Here is a 16,197-nt window from a genome sequence, read left to right as displayed (position 1 = left end):
GATGTGAACTACCTCGCCTAGTACTGTATGGAAGAGGTCGTGGGATCAATCACACACCTCACGCCCGCTGTATATTTTGAGTTTGCATCTCTCTCTTCCAGAACCCTCATCTCATCCCATATGGAACCCTCGTCTCATCCCATACAGAACCCTCGTCTTATCCCATACAGAACCCTCACGTCATGCCATTCAGAACCCTCATCTCATGGCATACAGAACCCTCTGTGGGGGCTGATGCTCCCCTCCTCCTTTCCTCCTTCCTCCTCTTCTCCTTCCCGCCAGGCTGCCACCGATCGAGTGATCGGCCTCCCCCTCATCCGGGGCCTTTCTGTGGGGCATGACTCGTGGCTGGCTCTCCACCGCCTCGCGTTATCTTGACTCCCTCCCCCGTGTAAACCACCACTCACGCTGCGGTGGCTGCGTGCACGTGCACAACCGTACCTGTTCCTCACCACGTGCACGCGCAGCCACCCGTACCTGCTGCGGTGGCTGCTGTGTGCATGCGCGTGCCTGCTCGTGTGGCTCCCTACTGCTCGTGCAAAAAATAGCGCGGCGGCTGCGTGGATGCGGGCGCAGCCAAGGAGTCACTACGCAGTGCAGCCTCACTCGCACGCCCCGGGCACAATGACGATCGTGTAGATGATAATATTTGCGCGCTAATCCGCTGTGCAGGCACGCGTGGCGAGCGCAAGCAGTCGTTTATGATTGAATGCACGCCGATCGTCACACGTATGGGCGAGCGCAGACACGCGGGCACAGGTGATCGGATCGATGGGGATATACGCGCGCTAATCCCCTGTGCAAACACAATTGCAAGCTCAAGCGCTCGGCCAGCGATGCGCACACACGCTCGAATTGCACACCACGCTGACCCCCCTAAGCCGCTCGTCGCTACGTAATCCCACTGCGTAAAACGGGCTAGGTAAATACGCACGCGATCGCACGCACGCACGCGAACGACAACGATCGTTTTAGGACTGATTGCCCGTGCTTTCCACACGTATGCACGTACTCACACCACCCCTACGCTCTCTCCGCGCGCACAGAAATCACGCAGCGTTGTCACTCTGTGCTTTTAAGTTTATGAATGTGTTACCTAAAGAAAAGCCCTGCGTGGCCCGGAGCAAAATAAACCCTCTAGCGAGCAGCGTCCCACCTAGCTGTACCCAACCCCTCCGGGAATCCTCGCGCTATTCCTCACCCCACGAGCGTACTCACGGTTTCTCACGGACGTGCTGGGAGTCGGGAGGGATGAGGGTCCAGGAGGTCTCTGCCTGGGTCGTGTCCCAGCTGCGCTCGCCAGCGTCTCTCGGATGCTCGAGCGGCTGGAAGTCCGACTGCGTCGCTCGCTGACTCGAGGAGAACCGCTACGGTTGTCCTCTTCCCCTCTTTTATGCCTTCCCACATCAAAGAGATCCCTGACCAAGCTGGGTTTCCCTCTCAGCCAATCGGGGCGCTTCCCTGCGTGCCTCAGCATTCTTCATAATCCGCCCAGCCAGTCGGGCGCTTACCCGTGCCCCCCCCCCCCCCCGTAGAGAGCCCCCTAATGCTGCTGTTGATCAGCTCCTTTTGCTTCCTCACCCATTGTCTACGTGCCCGTCCTACTCCTCGTGCTCCGGGTCAGGTTTGGCTTTATCCAGCCCAGGAATTTTCCCCCGATGCCCCGCCCTTACCTGGCATGTGGCTCTCCCTTGCTCCCTGATCCATGGTCTACGCGCTCGTCCTACTCCACGTGCTCCCCGCGTTGCTCAGTGGCCGTTTTGCTCTCCCTTGGCCCTATTTGCCTGGGCTGGGGGGTGTTCCCATTGCGGTTTGCTCGTCGTGGCCATGCAATTTTAAGCTAATTCACGGGGCCGCAGTGCAATTCGGCCTGGGGGGGCCAAACTCTTGGCACTGGGAAACCGTGAGACATCCACACAAGGGGGGCTCTCGGGTGAAAACCCAGGGTGCCAGGTGACCCCCCCCCACGAGGCCCTACGTGGGGGTATGTGTGTGTGTCTCATCCTATACAGAACCCTCATCTCATCCCATACAGTACCCTCGTCTCATCCCATATAGAAACCTCGTTTCATCCCATACAGAACCCTCAAGTCATCCCATACAAAACCATAGTCTTATCCCACACAGAACCCTCATCTCGAATTTCAACACACAAGGCAGTTCAACATGAAGTGGTAGACTTTCTCAACCAATGTTATTCATAATACAAGTTATTTTGGGCTTCAATTGCATAAGTATAAATTTGTCGTTACCCCACCACCACAACCACCACCACCCGACACAGACAATCAGTGAGGGTTTGTTTGTCACGTGAACATAAACCGTGCTGATTTGGTTTATGACTTCAGCTCACTTCAGCGCACGGAATTCCTGCACAATTTGCCCGACGAGGCTGCTGTTTGTTGTAATCACCAGCGAAACTTCACGGCTACTCAAATTGTAAATGTCCCATTGGGTTTAACTCCCCAACACACAACAATCAGTTAGTCCTGAACTAGCCACGAATTTTGATTTAAAGCTTTCGTGACTGCAGTAATTCATATTCTTAGTTTTTTCGGTAAAGTCACGTTGAAGAGAAACAACAAAATAACAAAATATATATAAAACAATAAAAAAAAAAATTCTCTTCAACGTGACTTTACCGAAAAAACTAAGAATATAGCCACGAATTGTACACGTTTTATTTTACGTGACAAACTCCTTACTGATTGGCTATGTCGGGTGGGGGTGGTGGTGTATTAACGACACATTTATACACCTGTTAACACCTCATCAGTGTCTACCTTATTACATACCAATTCAGACTTTATTGGTCACCCCGTGCCCTTATAAATCTCAATGCTCATCCTAAAAAGTCCCATCATAATGGAAAAATACAAACAAATAGACACTGTGGAGGCTACCGTCCCCCGCCATTACTGAATTGTCGGGGCCGTTGCCCACCGACTCCCCCGTTCCATTCATACCGCTACCCCCCGGCTGCTCTGTCAGGTCCAGACTACCGACCCCTAATGTCTCACCCCCCTGTACCTCTGCCTGGGATGTCGACCGCGTTTGCGTAGTTTAATTAGCGGCTCGTATTGCGATGCGCTACCCTGTTCAACGGCGGCGTGTCGCGGTGAGCGCGCTCACAAAGTAAAACCCCGTCCTGCACGGGAATGAACAGGCGCGGCGCGCCCCCGTGGGATTCCCTCCCACCCACGCTCCACGCGCTTAAGCAAAAACAAACACGCCGCGATTACTTTGCTCCGATTTCGCTATTAGACAATCGCGCGGGTGCGCGACCGCCACCCCGTCACACAGGCGCGCGACCGCTAAGCGCTACTGTAGGCGATTGCCCAGGTACGCGAGCGCTGGGCACCACCGAAATTAGTCGTGTAGGCACGCGCGTGCTGAACAATACTGTAAACTATCGTCCAGGTACGGACACCAAGCACGCTCTAGTCCCTTATTCGCCGCAAAACAGCCGCGTATGCGCGCGAACACAAAACACTCTCCACCCTCCTCTTCACCCTCCAAAGGACCACACGACACAAGTTTATTCCCCTACCAGTTATTTTATTTACCGCGAGCGACCCGTTAAGCTACGCGTAATTGTGTGGGTCCGTGGATGTCAGCCTATTCCCCTTGGGATCCTAGACTGTATTTCCTCTGCCTATCGCTCTGCTTTCTACCCTCGATCAAATAGCCCAAACTTACCTCTGCCTCTTACTCACACGTACTTCCACTCTGCTGCGCTGGAAGCTGTAGGAAAGCGATCCGTAGAGCGTTGAGCCTGGCTGCGCTGAAGTTCGTCCCGCGGACGTCTCGAACGGCTGACTCCCCTCCTTCGTGGACCGCGATGATTTTTGAAGAAGACTGTCTCTTGCTACGCTAAGCCTCCGTATTTTATACAGCCTAAAGGCATTCCGTTGCTCTGGCGCCTGCCCACCCGTGCTCCTTCATATTCAGATCTGTAATATTACTTATGACAAAGGCGTACCGTGGTTCCCACGCTCCGTACCGCCCTGTCCATTCAGAGGCTGAGTTATTTTCGTCCTTTGTCACATGCTGATCCGTGACCTTTCCTAGAACAAAAGACATTCAGACGCTTCCGCCCCGCGCCGCCCTGTCTATGCAGAGGCCTGAATGCTCCTATCCTGTTGTTATTTGGACTCGGGAGCTCACCTATAATCAAGGGCATTCATTTCCTAATTCCATCTATAACAACAGGGATCCAGTTCCTAATTCCATCTATAACCACAGGGATCCAGTTCCTAATCCCATCTATAACCACAGGGATCCAGTTCCTAATCCCACCTATAACCACAGGGATCCAGTTCCTAATCCCACCTATAACCACAGGGATCCAGTTCCTAATCCCACCTATAACCACAGGCATATCGGGGTTCACACGCCCCGTGCCGTGTGTGTGCGGTTTCGCTCGCGGTGGCTCCACGGCCTCCGCCGTGACCACGCAACTTTAATGTCAGGTCACGGCGCCGCGGTGCGCGTCAGCCTCTGGGGTAGATCGCCAAATTTTTCCCGGCCGCGGGGAAACCATGAAGCTTGATCCCATTAGGGGCTTCTGGATAAAAAACCCGTCGGCCAGGTGACCTTCCCTCCCGGCCCTACGTGGGGTGTGTGTGTGTATACATGTGGGGGGTAGTGGGCGAGGGGCGCGCCGCGTCGGCGTCGTCACTCCCCTGCGGCGGTGTCACGGTGGTGAATACGGCCCCCGACGGAGCTGCTCCGCCGCGGTGGTACCACAACACAAACATTTCATTTTTATTGCCCTTATTAAAACGGCTGTATGCCGTATGGATCTGAAAGTTCAATTTCCCCGTACAAGATTATGGGGTAAACCGTATGGGTTGATAGCTATGCATTTATATGCATGCGATATAACCCATCTTGTAGCGTTTCAGTTTATACTGGGGTTCAGAGTTCAGGTTTACGGGTTAGATACGAGGCTATGGAATAGGAGTCCCTCGCACACACTGATGTCCACGCCATGCTTCTGCAGGAACAGCGGTTTCATTGTAATCACAGCGCCTCTTGGGGTCGGTTCACCTCACGTGGTTTTTTTCGGTCAGTTGTCCTTGACAGCGCTAAAGACAACAAACTCAAAATGGCCGCAAACCTCTTGCTGGTTGGCTGGGTCGGGTGTGGGTGGCGGGGTTAACCACACCACATTTAAACTTATGCGATCTAACCCAGAGTAACTTAAATATTTACTTAAAGCTTTCGTGACTCCAGGAATTCATATCCTTCGGGTCTTTCGGAAAAGTCACGTAGATAGGTTGAAAGAAAATAACAAAAAAAACTACGACGTTTCGATCGCAACGCAAGCGGCCATCATCAGAAAAAAAGAAAAAATAACGTCGTAGATTTTGTTATTTGCTTTTAACCTGTCTACGTGACTTTATCGAAAGACCCAAAGAATACCAAAGTAATAATTATCATGACAAAGACGAAGACTCCCCCGTAAAGACAAAGATTAACAGATTGTTGGAGCAAGTGCTGTTAGCAAGCACCTATGAAGGCCAGCACGGCACATAATGGGGTGGGTGGCCAGCACCACGCCCGGCCGCCTTTGTCTCCCCAGGGGCAATGTTTACTGCACACCGCACCAGTTGCTTATTTAAGGCTGAGTACACCTAGGGGAGGTCCAGTACCGGTTCAGATAATGGTCACTAGTGTTGGCCGTGATCAGGAATCCAACTCGGGTCGTCGGGTTCGTAGTGCAGCGTAGCGCTAACCGCTACACCACCACTCCCCACCTATTGTGAACACACACAAACATAGCAAGCAAATTAAAATCCCCCACATCTACTGCCGAAAAAATTTAAACGAGTAAACAAATTAAGAATATTGCACCAAACCAAAAAAACACAAACAACACAAAAGTTATACTCTTTCATTCTTTCACGTCGGTAGAAAAATAAAATAAAACAAAAAATAATATAATATAAATAATATTATATTCGTTTTTATTTTATTTTAAAAAATAATATAAATAATGTTTTTTTTTTTATTTTAAAAAGTAATATAATATGAATAACATTAATATATTATTTTATTTCTAACTACGTGACTTTACCGAAAGAACCAAAGAGTATGGATTCCTGCAGTCAAGAAAGCTTCAAATCAACAAAAAAGTTACAAAATGGGACCTTTTTGCCAGTATCAAAAAAATCCCATTTTGTAGCTCTTCACCCGAGCTATAAATCCCCTGATAGTGCATTGCCTTGATTGATAGTGCATTGCCCTGATTGATAGTGCATTGCCCTGATAGTGCATTGCCCTGATAGTGCATTGCCCTGATTGATAGTGCATTGCCCTGATTGATAGTGCATTGCCCTGATTGATAGTGCATTGCCCTGATAGGGCATTGCCCTGATTGATAGAGCGTTGCCCTGATAGTGCATTGCCCTGATAGTGCATTGCCCTGATAGTGCATTGCCCTGATAGTGCATTGCCCTGATAGTGCATTGGCCTTGTGCTGCTCGCCTTTAGGCATTTTCTGGTCTGACGCTGGTGATGAGACGAGGCACCTAAAGAAGGCTGCAGTCTCTGGTGTAGGCCAATTAGTTTCAAGGACAATGCATCATTTATATTATCAGAGCCATGTTCGTTTGCACGTTCACCACATTTACCGTGTGTGGTTAATGCAGTGACTTGATTCCTTGCGAAAGGTTTCGTCTCTTTGGTGTTGGAACATCTTAACACCTCCCCTGTTTTATTTGCCAGATAGGGTAAAACCTTTTTTTCGAATTACAAAAGTTATCAACGGGAAGAAATTCCATCGTACGTCTTAAGCACACGTGCAACAGCAATGACACACGCTTGAAGATCCATTTTTTTTTAGGAACGATCGTGGTTCTAAGGTCGATCTTGGTTGACTTCGTGATATAAACCCCGTGCATGTGAAAGCAATTTTTTTTGGGTTGTTTGCTTTGCAATTGAGTGCGAATGTGACTTTTTTTTTCTCTCTCCAGGAGATGGAAACGACATTCACACCCTTCCTCATTACACCTACTGGGTTCCTCTCCTCATAGTCACATTGCTGGTTCTCATCGCAATCCCACTATACTGCCGTCGCCTTAAAGGTAAGAGATCTTGTCATGGTGCATTCATGGATCCAGAGTCTGGATCATTCAGTGACTTGAACTTATTCACCCACATGTCTGAGGCCTTCAGGTCAGCCACTTCTGCTTCAAAATCTCTGACGGAGACACCAGGGATGTAATTCAGGTCGGCTGTGTTCAGTGAACACTCGTTTGGATGGGTGATGAACTTAAAAAGACGAGTGTGCTCACGAAATTCTCCAAAGCGTGCTTTGAAGGACTGTAGGAGACTGGATGTGCAGCCAGCTAGCTGGTGGAGATCAAGGTTTTGAATGGGCTCACTTGCTGTGCATGCATCTTTAAATTGGCTCAGTTTTTCAAAATGTAGTAAACGACCTGTTTCAAGATCCGTGATGAAAAGCTCCAGCTTGTTTTCAAAAGCAAATACAGCTTGTTGAAGGGATAACACTGTATTTCCAATGCCTTGCATTTTCACGTTGAGCTGGTTCAGATGTTCAGTCAGATCTACGAGATAGTAAAACTTGAGGAGCCACTCGGTGTCGGCTAGCTCAGGATGCCCGACGCCTTTCATTTCAAGGAAAGTCCGGATTTCGTTCAGGCAAGCCGCAAAACGGCTAAGCACCTTCCCTCTTGACAACCAACGCACATTGCTGTGCAAAAGCAGACCAGGATAGTTATTTACAACTTCATCCAGCAGTGTTTTAAATTGGCGATCATTTAAGGCTCGGGCAACAATAAAGTTGATCACACGAATGACCAGCGACATCACTTCGCCAAACTGCCTGTCACACATCTGAGCACAAAGTGCCTCCTGGTGTATAATGCAATGGAAACTTAGGATGGGTCTATTTTCATGTTCACGGAGATGCGCCACAAATCCTTTGTTTTTCCCCACCATACACGGAGCACCATCAGTACACACTGAGAGAAGTTTATCCATAGGTAGACTTTTTTCTTGAGCAAACTCCATGAAAGACTTGAATAAATCCTCACCTCTTGTGGACCCTTTTAATGGCAGAACAGCAAGACTTTCTTCGCGCAGTGTGTCACCAACAGCATATCTTGCAATCACGCTGAACTGCGACAAATGGCTCACGTCTGTTGACTCATCCAAAGCCAGAGAAAAGAACGGCGCTGCATTTATGTCCTTCACTTGCGTTTCCTCCACTTTGTTTGCCATCACGATGGTACGATCATGAACAGTTCTTGCTGACAGAGGCATGTCTTGTATCCGTTTGATTATCTTGTCTTTGTTCGGAAGATCATCAAAAAGTTCATTGGCTACATCCAGCATGAACGTTTTAGCATACTCGCCATCTGTGAATGGTTTTCCGTTCCTCACTATTGCTAAAGAACCAGCAAAGCTAGCCGAATTATAGTCACCTTGCCGGGTCCATACGCGGAGTTGCTGCTGGCTAGCTTGCACCCTGCTCAGAAGCTCTTGGCACGCTTTCTTTCTGCTGTCTCCCGCAGGGTATTTTGATGCAAAGGTAGCGTGGCGCGTGTCGAAGTGCCGCTTTACATTCGACCGTTTCAACGATGTAATTTTGTCATTGCAAATTAGACACACCGCAGAACCCGCTCTCTCCACAAAGGCGAATTCTTCGGTCCATTCGTCCTGAAATGTACGATACTCGTCGTCTTTTTTTCTTTTCGCCATCTTCTTCGTCGAAGGGTTAGCTTTGAGCTAATGACCGAGCAGACGCAGTCTCAGACTGATTCAAAAGGGGGCGTTTACCTGTTTTACCCAGCAACGGCAAACGTAGGCCAGTATCATCCAATTAAAATAATGGACAATTGCTCCTGCAGCCCTGAACAGGACATGCGCAGTGAAAAATCGATGGATGGATTAAAACAAGTGAGAATATTTTGTTTTATCTGCGAGCCATATGCAATCATCAAAAGAGCCACATCTGGCTCGCGAGCCATAGGTTCCCGACCCCTGATCCAGACTGACCACGGGCATTGCGCCATAGTGGAGATTTATTCATTTGGCAAATTCTATATTTAACTTGATTGCCCACAGTCAAAACACCAGATACATTCACAAATTATATATATATATCGATATATAAATAAATGTTCTTTGAGTGGACCTCTTTGGCACTGCGGTTGACTTTGGCCCTTATCCACGATTCGGGAGAAGAAACTTGCTCGCCAGTCCTGCACGCGGGATCCAAGATGTTTCAGTAGTTCAGTGGGATACGTTGTCTAGGCCAGGAGCTTTACCATGCTTCTCTTTCTGAAGTGCTCGGCACTTCGGCAGTGGCGAAAGGCTCGCGACGGTGTTTCGTTTCACCATGCAGGTATTTCTGCCGCTCATGGCGTCCGTGATGCTCATGCGCCTAGACCCGGTGACCTTCACCAGGTAAATCGCAACTCGATTAGGTGTAACGAGTAGTTGCTTGAATGCTGGAGGTTTCTGGGCTGCACCGGGCTTGCGGACAGGTTTCCAGGACCTTCTGCTTGACTTGGAGAAGTCTGCACCGTTTTTTTATTTTTTGCCGGCGAGCACGCCGCACAAGTGTTAAGGCTGTTGATGAGACGAGTCAGTACCTTCGGGTTTGCCAGACTGCCCATTTTTGCCGAAGTAGCTCGGCTGACTCAGCTTCAAGACGGCATGAACAGCACGAGGTTTGGTCTTTGTGGCTGCTTTTATCAGTGCGGGAAAGGGCAACACAACAACAACAATCAGTTCTAAAGAAATCTGTTTTCATTTTAGTATAGTATAGTGTATAGTATTTAGTCGTGTAGTGTATAGTGTAGTGTCCAATAGTGTAGTGTTTGGTAGTATAGCGTATCGGAGTGTAAACTATAATAGTGTAGTGTATAGTAGTCTCGAGTAGTGTATAGTAGTATATAGTGCAGTGTCCAGTAGTGTAGTGTATAGTAGTGTATAGTGTAGTGTATAGTAGTGCAGTGTATAGTAGTGTATAGCGTAGTGTCGAGTAGTGTATAGTGTATATTAAGTGTCGTGTATAGTAGTGTATATTGTAGTGTACAGTAGTGTAGTCAATAGTAGTGTAGTGTATAGTAATGTAGTGTGCAGTGTATTGTAATGTATAGTGTAGTGTATAGTAGTGTAGTGTATAGTGTAGTGCCCAGTAGTGTAGTGTATAGTAGTGTAGTGTATAGTAGTGTAGTGTATAGTAGTGTAGTGTGAAGTAGTGTAGTGTAGTAGTGTATAGTGTAGTCTCGAGTAGTGTAGTTTATAATAGTGCAGTGTAGTCTATATTAGTGTAGTGTAAAGTAGTATAGTGTATAAATCTTGGCTTAAAGCTTTCGTGACTTCAGGAATCCACATTATTTGTGTCTTTCGGTAAAGTCACGTAGATAGTTTCAAAGAAATAACCAAAAAACAAGATAAAAAGACTAAATTCGTTCATGAAGCCATTCACATATATAGACACAGACACAACTTCAATCGAAAAGATGGGTAGGACATTATCAACCAGTTCAAGTTATAACTGGCTGTGATGTTCCCATCATACCACCTTCAGATGTTAGTTGTTATTTTCGGCTCTCTGTAGTCTATAGTAATGTAGTGTATAGTAATGTCGTGTATAGTAGGAGCATAGTGTTTAATCGCATGTTGTATAGTAGTGTAGTTTATAGTGTCGTGTGTAGCATAGTGTTTAGTGTAGTAAATAGTATAGTGTATTGCATCGTAGTAGCTTACTGTATAACAGTGTAGTCTAAAGTCATTTATCGTGTAGTGTATAGTAGTGCAGTGTATAGTAGTGCAGTGTATACTAGTGTTGTCTATAGTATTGTAGTGTATAGTAGTATATAGTTTATAATGGCGTTTTGTATAGTAGTGTATTCTATAGTAGTGTAGTGTATAGTAATGTCGTGTATAGTAGTAGCATTGTGTATAATCGCATGATGTATAGTAGTGTAGTGTATAGTGTAGTGTGTAGCGTAGTGTTTAGTGTAGTATGTCGTGTACTGTATAGTGTAGTGTATAGTACTGTATTTTATAGTAGTAGCTCAGTGTATAATAGCGTTTTGTATAGTAGTGTAGTTTATAGTGTAGTATATAGTGTAGTGTATAGTGTAGTGTATAGTACTGTATTTTATAGTAGTAGCTCAGTGTATAATAGCGTTTTGTATAGTAGTGTAGTTTATAGTGTAGTATATAGTGTAGTGTATAGTGTAGTGTATAGTACTGTATTGTATAGTAGTAGCTCACTGTATAATAGCGTTTTGTATCATAGTGTGGTTTATAGTGTTGTGTGTAGCTTAGTGTTTAGTATGGTATGTAGTGTTCAACTTATTTTGCACCGTACATAGCTGACTGCGCTAATCGGAGGTACAGGGGTGAGGAAAACAAACTCTACACAACACAAATCAGCAGTTCTAAAGAAATGAGTTTGTAAATCTAGATTTTAAAAATGCATGAATAATATTTGAAGGAACGTTGTCGACGCAGTGTTATCACTTAAGCGGACGATTCTGCCACAATTACACATTTCAACCTTCTGGCAGAGAGGACAATTCAATCAGAATTCATTCAACACAAGCAAATTATTGACAGGTTTCAACGTGCGGTGTCTCAAATCATCACCGTCAATAATAATAATAATAACACTGATGTGGCAAATCTCCTTCTGAAGGAGGAGGTCTCCGTTGTGTCGTATCGTTAATAAAGGGACGTTTGCCCGTTACAGTCTGTTGTTCTCCTATAACGCGGTTAGTAGAAGTCACGTTCTCGTAGAACACCGAATTAGATCTAGAAGCATCCAGCAGCATCCCAATGCCTCGTGTGATGGTGATGATGATGATGCAACGCTGAGACAGCCGTTACGACCACCGCTTGTTCCTACTTGCACTGTGACGTACCTCTGTTCGCTCGATCGCGTTATACATTAAATTCGCATCCGCGTTATAGAACAATGTGTTCCCTAGGATACATTCATCATCGCGTGATATCTAAGTCGTGTCGTGAAAACAACGCGCGGCGTTATAGGAGAAGAGACTGCACCTACACACATGGACATTCATAGCACCAGCCAAACACTCTTAGCGCTCGATGTTGATTCTAAATGTGGAGGGGAAAAACGGAGGACCCGCGTAAAAATTGATGCAGTCACCACCATGGGGGGAGAGAGAGAGAGAGACACGAAATCTCTAAATATGCAATAGGCATCGTCACGGTCGGGATCGAACTCACGACCTCCTGTATACCAGGCGAGGTAGTTAACATCTCCTAGTCACCGTGGCGTCAGGATTGGGATCGAACCCACGGAGCGCCTATGAAGGCCGCCACGGCGATGTTTGCTACTTCACACCGCCACACTCATTTGAGGCCGAGTCGAGCTAGGGGAGGAGGCCCAGGACTGGTTCAAATATCACTCGCTACTGATGTTAGCCATGGCTGGGCACTAAGCTCGGGCATTTGGGTTAGACTATGACAATCACTCACATCCGTATGCAATCCACAAGGGCGCCGTGGTGGCTAGGAGATGTTAACTACCTCGCCTGGAATACAGGAGGTCGAGAGTTCGACCCAGGACCCTGACGCCCACGTTGTGCTCGGAGATGTTAACTACCTCACCTGGTATACAGGAGACATGGGTTCGATTCTGGACCCTGAAGCCTACAGTGTGCTAGGAGATGTTAACTACCTCGCCTGGTATTCAGGAGACGTTGGTTCGATCCCGAACCCTAAAGCCCACGGTATGCTAGGAGATGTTAACTACCTCGCCTGGTTAGCATGAGGTCCAGGGCTCGATCCCGATCCTGGTGCCTTTTGTACATTTGGAGTCTCCGCGTCTCTGTCTCTCTCCCCGTGATGGTCGAGTGGATTTTTTCCGGGTCCTTCGGTATTTCCTTCCACATTTAAAAACACGTGTTTCGAGTATTTGGTCTGCTACTATGAATGTTCACATGACGATGATATCGACCAATTCGAGCTACACTTTGCTCAGCTGAATAAAATAATAATCATCTTTAAGAATCGACGGCACTGTCCATGGGATACGTATCGCCGGTAGCAGCGTGCAATTGTGTTTTGTTTTCAACAGAGCGTCGACAAGCAGCTGCTGAGTACGACTCGTCATCACCACCACCACCTCCTCCTCTTGATTACGAGGTGAGTTCACCTTTACCCGGGTACGGATTCCGAACGAATACAGCATTAGTTATAAGGTCGCACTCATTACACACACAAAGCGCTTGCCACATATGAAACACATTACCTCGCTGATCTCAGCACTCGGCTTCTCGCTCAGCCATCGAACAAAGACGGTGCTCACCGCATCGTCGAGCGGTGCTTTTCGGATGCTGCTACCGCTTCAGTGGCCGTCTGGAACGCTCTTCCCTTCCGAGATTAGGAAGCCGCTGGCAGCTATGCTACACTTGAACCTCATGGCGGGACCCCGGGGTCCCGAATAAACGGAAGTCCAAATCGTCATTAATTTCTCTTCTTTGGTTCTTTCGGTAAAATCACGTAGAATGAGAATAAAATAATAAATTGATAAAATAAAATAACACAATAATATTCTCACGACGTTTCGGCCACAACACAAGCAGCCTTCATCAAGTGAAGGGATGAGACTGCCTGGTAGGACAGCGCTGGAGTGGAATCATTGCAGTCACGAAAGCTTTAAATCGTCATTAATTTGTTTATTTTTGGCGACTCCGTCCCACCGCACACATTAACGCCGTGACCCACCTGGCGCGGATCATTCTGTTGTCGTGTCGTCCAAGCGCAGCGAGGACGAATGCGCGGAAGAAACAAAACTTTGAAACTTTGATGAGCGCATCGTGTAGAGCTCGTCAAGAGGAATAGATTGCCGTATCGTTCGCCATCAACAGACGTAAAATGACGTTATGCAAGAGCCGGGGTCCCGCCATAAGGTTCACTTGTAAATCATCATCTAGATTGACAAACTCATCTCTTAAGAACTGCTGCTTGCTGTTGTTATTGTGTGTGGTTTGTTGTCCTTCCCCCGCACCCTTCCAATTCGCATGGTTCGCTATGTACGGTGCGAAAGAAGTTGAACATACATACACTATGAACGACACTACTGCACACTATACAACTACACACTATACATATGACACTATACACTACATCGCTATACACTACACTAAACACTACACTATACACTACACGACACACTACACTACTGCACACTACATTACTTCACACTATACACTACACTCACTATACACTAGACTACTATACACTACACTATACACGACACTAAGCACTACACGATACACTACACCACTGCACACTACACTACTTCACACTATACACTACACTCACTATACACTACACTCACTAGACACAACACTACTATACACTACACTATATACTACTATTATACACTACATCGCTATACACTACAATATACACTGCACTAAACAATACACATACACTGCACTAAACACTACACTATACACTGCACTACTCCACACTATACACGACACTACTATACACTACACTATACACGATACTATACACTACACTATACACTACACTACTATACACTACACTATACACGATACTATACACTACACTACTACACTAAATAGAAAACGGACTTCTTTCGAACTTCTTGTTGTTCTTGTGTTTAGTTTGCTGTCCTTCCCCGCATCTCCAATTAGCACGGTTGGCTACGTACGGTAAAGAAGTTGAACATACATATAAAACATGTGAGCCTACGGCATTGCTAACCTACAGTATGGGTTAATCTGGCCGCGCATGCAGTGCGAGACTACTGTTCTCCTGCATGCAAGGTGACCAGTCGATGGGCAGTAAAACTAAACTAGCACGCTAAGCGCTACACCACCGCTTCCCTAACCACACACACCACACTACCACACGCTACACACATACCCAACACACTGCACACTCACCACACACTCACCACACACACTACTTACACACCACACACTCACCACACACATCACACACTCACCACACACTCTACATACACACCACACACACACACCACACACTCTACATACACACCACACACACACACCACACACTCTACATACACACCACACACACACCACACACTCTACATACACACCACACACACCACACACTCTACATACACACCACACACACACCACACACTCACCACACACACTACATACACACCACACACTCACCACACACACCACACACTCTACATACACACCATACACACATCACACACTACTACACACCACACACTCACCCCACACTACCACACGCACACACCCCCCCACAGCACCACTACCATCACCGACCTGACCCCCGAGGTCTGAGCGAGCTCGCGATGTCTGCGGGTTGGCGCAGGGGGAGGCGGTGGCTCGACCAAAGGTCACCTCCGAGGGCTCTCATCCATCGCGGGCGCTTCGGCTGTGGAACTTCTCCTCCAAGAATCGGCCCCATTCCTGCGAGCGGGGTGCGACTCGAGTCCAGGGGGTGGCGGTAACGGACGACTAAAGATGGCAATGGGCTTTGATCGATTATTGATCTATTCCCAACGCCCAGTCCCAGCCTGTGAATTTCCACATGGCAGAATATCCTTCATAATAGAGGTTTTTTTTTTTATAAATGTGTGTCGTTAAAACCCGCCACCACCCGACACAGCTCAATTAGTAAGAGTTGTCACGTAAACAGAACGTGGCCAATTCGTCACTAGTACAGCACTAGCGTATAGCATAGTGTAGTATATAGTAGTGTATAGTGAGGTGTATAGTAGTGTATAGTGTAGTGTATAGTGGTGTATAGTGTAGTATGTAGTGTAGTATGTAGTGTACAGTGTAGTGTATAGTAGTGTATAGTGTAGTACAGCACACCGGTGTGTTGGAGAGCCAAGCCACAACATCTACAGTCTGAGTACGACGTTTCGCCAATTATTACAAGCAGCTTCATCAGGTGACAGCCAGATTTGGCACGTTCGAATTGGCCACGTTCTGTTCACGTGACAACCCTTACTAGTTGGCTGTGTCGGGTGGTGGCGGGGCTTTGACGACACATTTATATTTTTACGCCGTGATCTATCCCCAAAAGAAACCTCTTATGGATGATATTGGTTTTGACAGCCTACTGCGTGTTAAACAGAATAGGGACCGTCCATAAATGACGTCACGCACCTAGGGGGTGGGGTCAGACATTTGT

At 47.1% G+C, this 16,197-nt stretch overlaps 1 protein-coding gene across 1 annotated transcript in view; it reads left to right on the top strand.

The window, feature by feature from the left end:
- The window catches only part of LOC116957391 (uncharacterized), a 47,937-nt gene that overhangs the window by 23,642 nt on the left and 8,098 nt on the right, over positions 1-16,197 (top strand). The window contains exons 4-6 of the mRNA XM_076055858.1: positions 6,981-7,091; positions 13,097-13,164; positions 15,370-15,478. Of these exons, the coding sequence (XP_075911973.1) occupies positions 6,981-7,091; positions 13,097-13,164; positions 15,370-15,478 (288 nt within the window). The remainder of the gene's footprint in view (positions 1-6,980; positions 7,092-13,096; positions 13,165-15,369; positions 15,479-16,197) is intronic.

This window comes from Petromyzon marinus, chromosome 73, assembly GCF_048934315.1.
Source record: "Petromyzon marinus isolate PM22_M1 ecotype Great Lakes invasive population chromosome 73, UKy_Petmar_22M1.pri1.0, whole genome shotgun sequence".
NCBI classification, from domain to species: domain Eukaryota; kingdom Metazoa; phylum Chordata; class Hyperoartia; order Petromyzontiformes; family Petromyzontidae; genus Petromyzon; species Petromyzon marinus.
The sequence above is the reverse complement of the archived record's forward strand: the minus strand, read 5'-3'. Positions and strand labels throughout refer to the sequence as shown.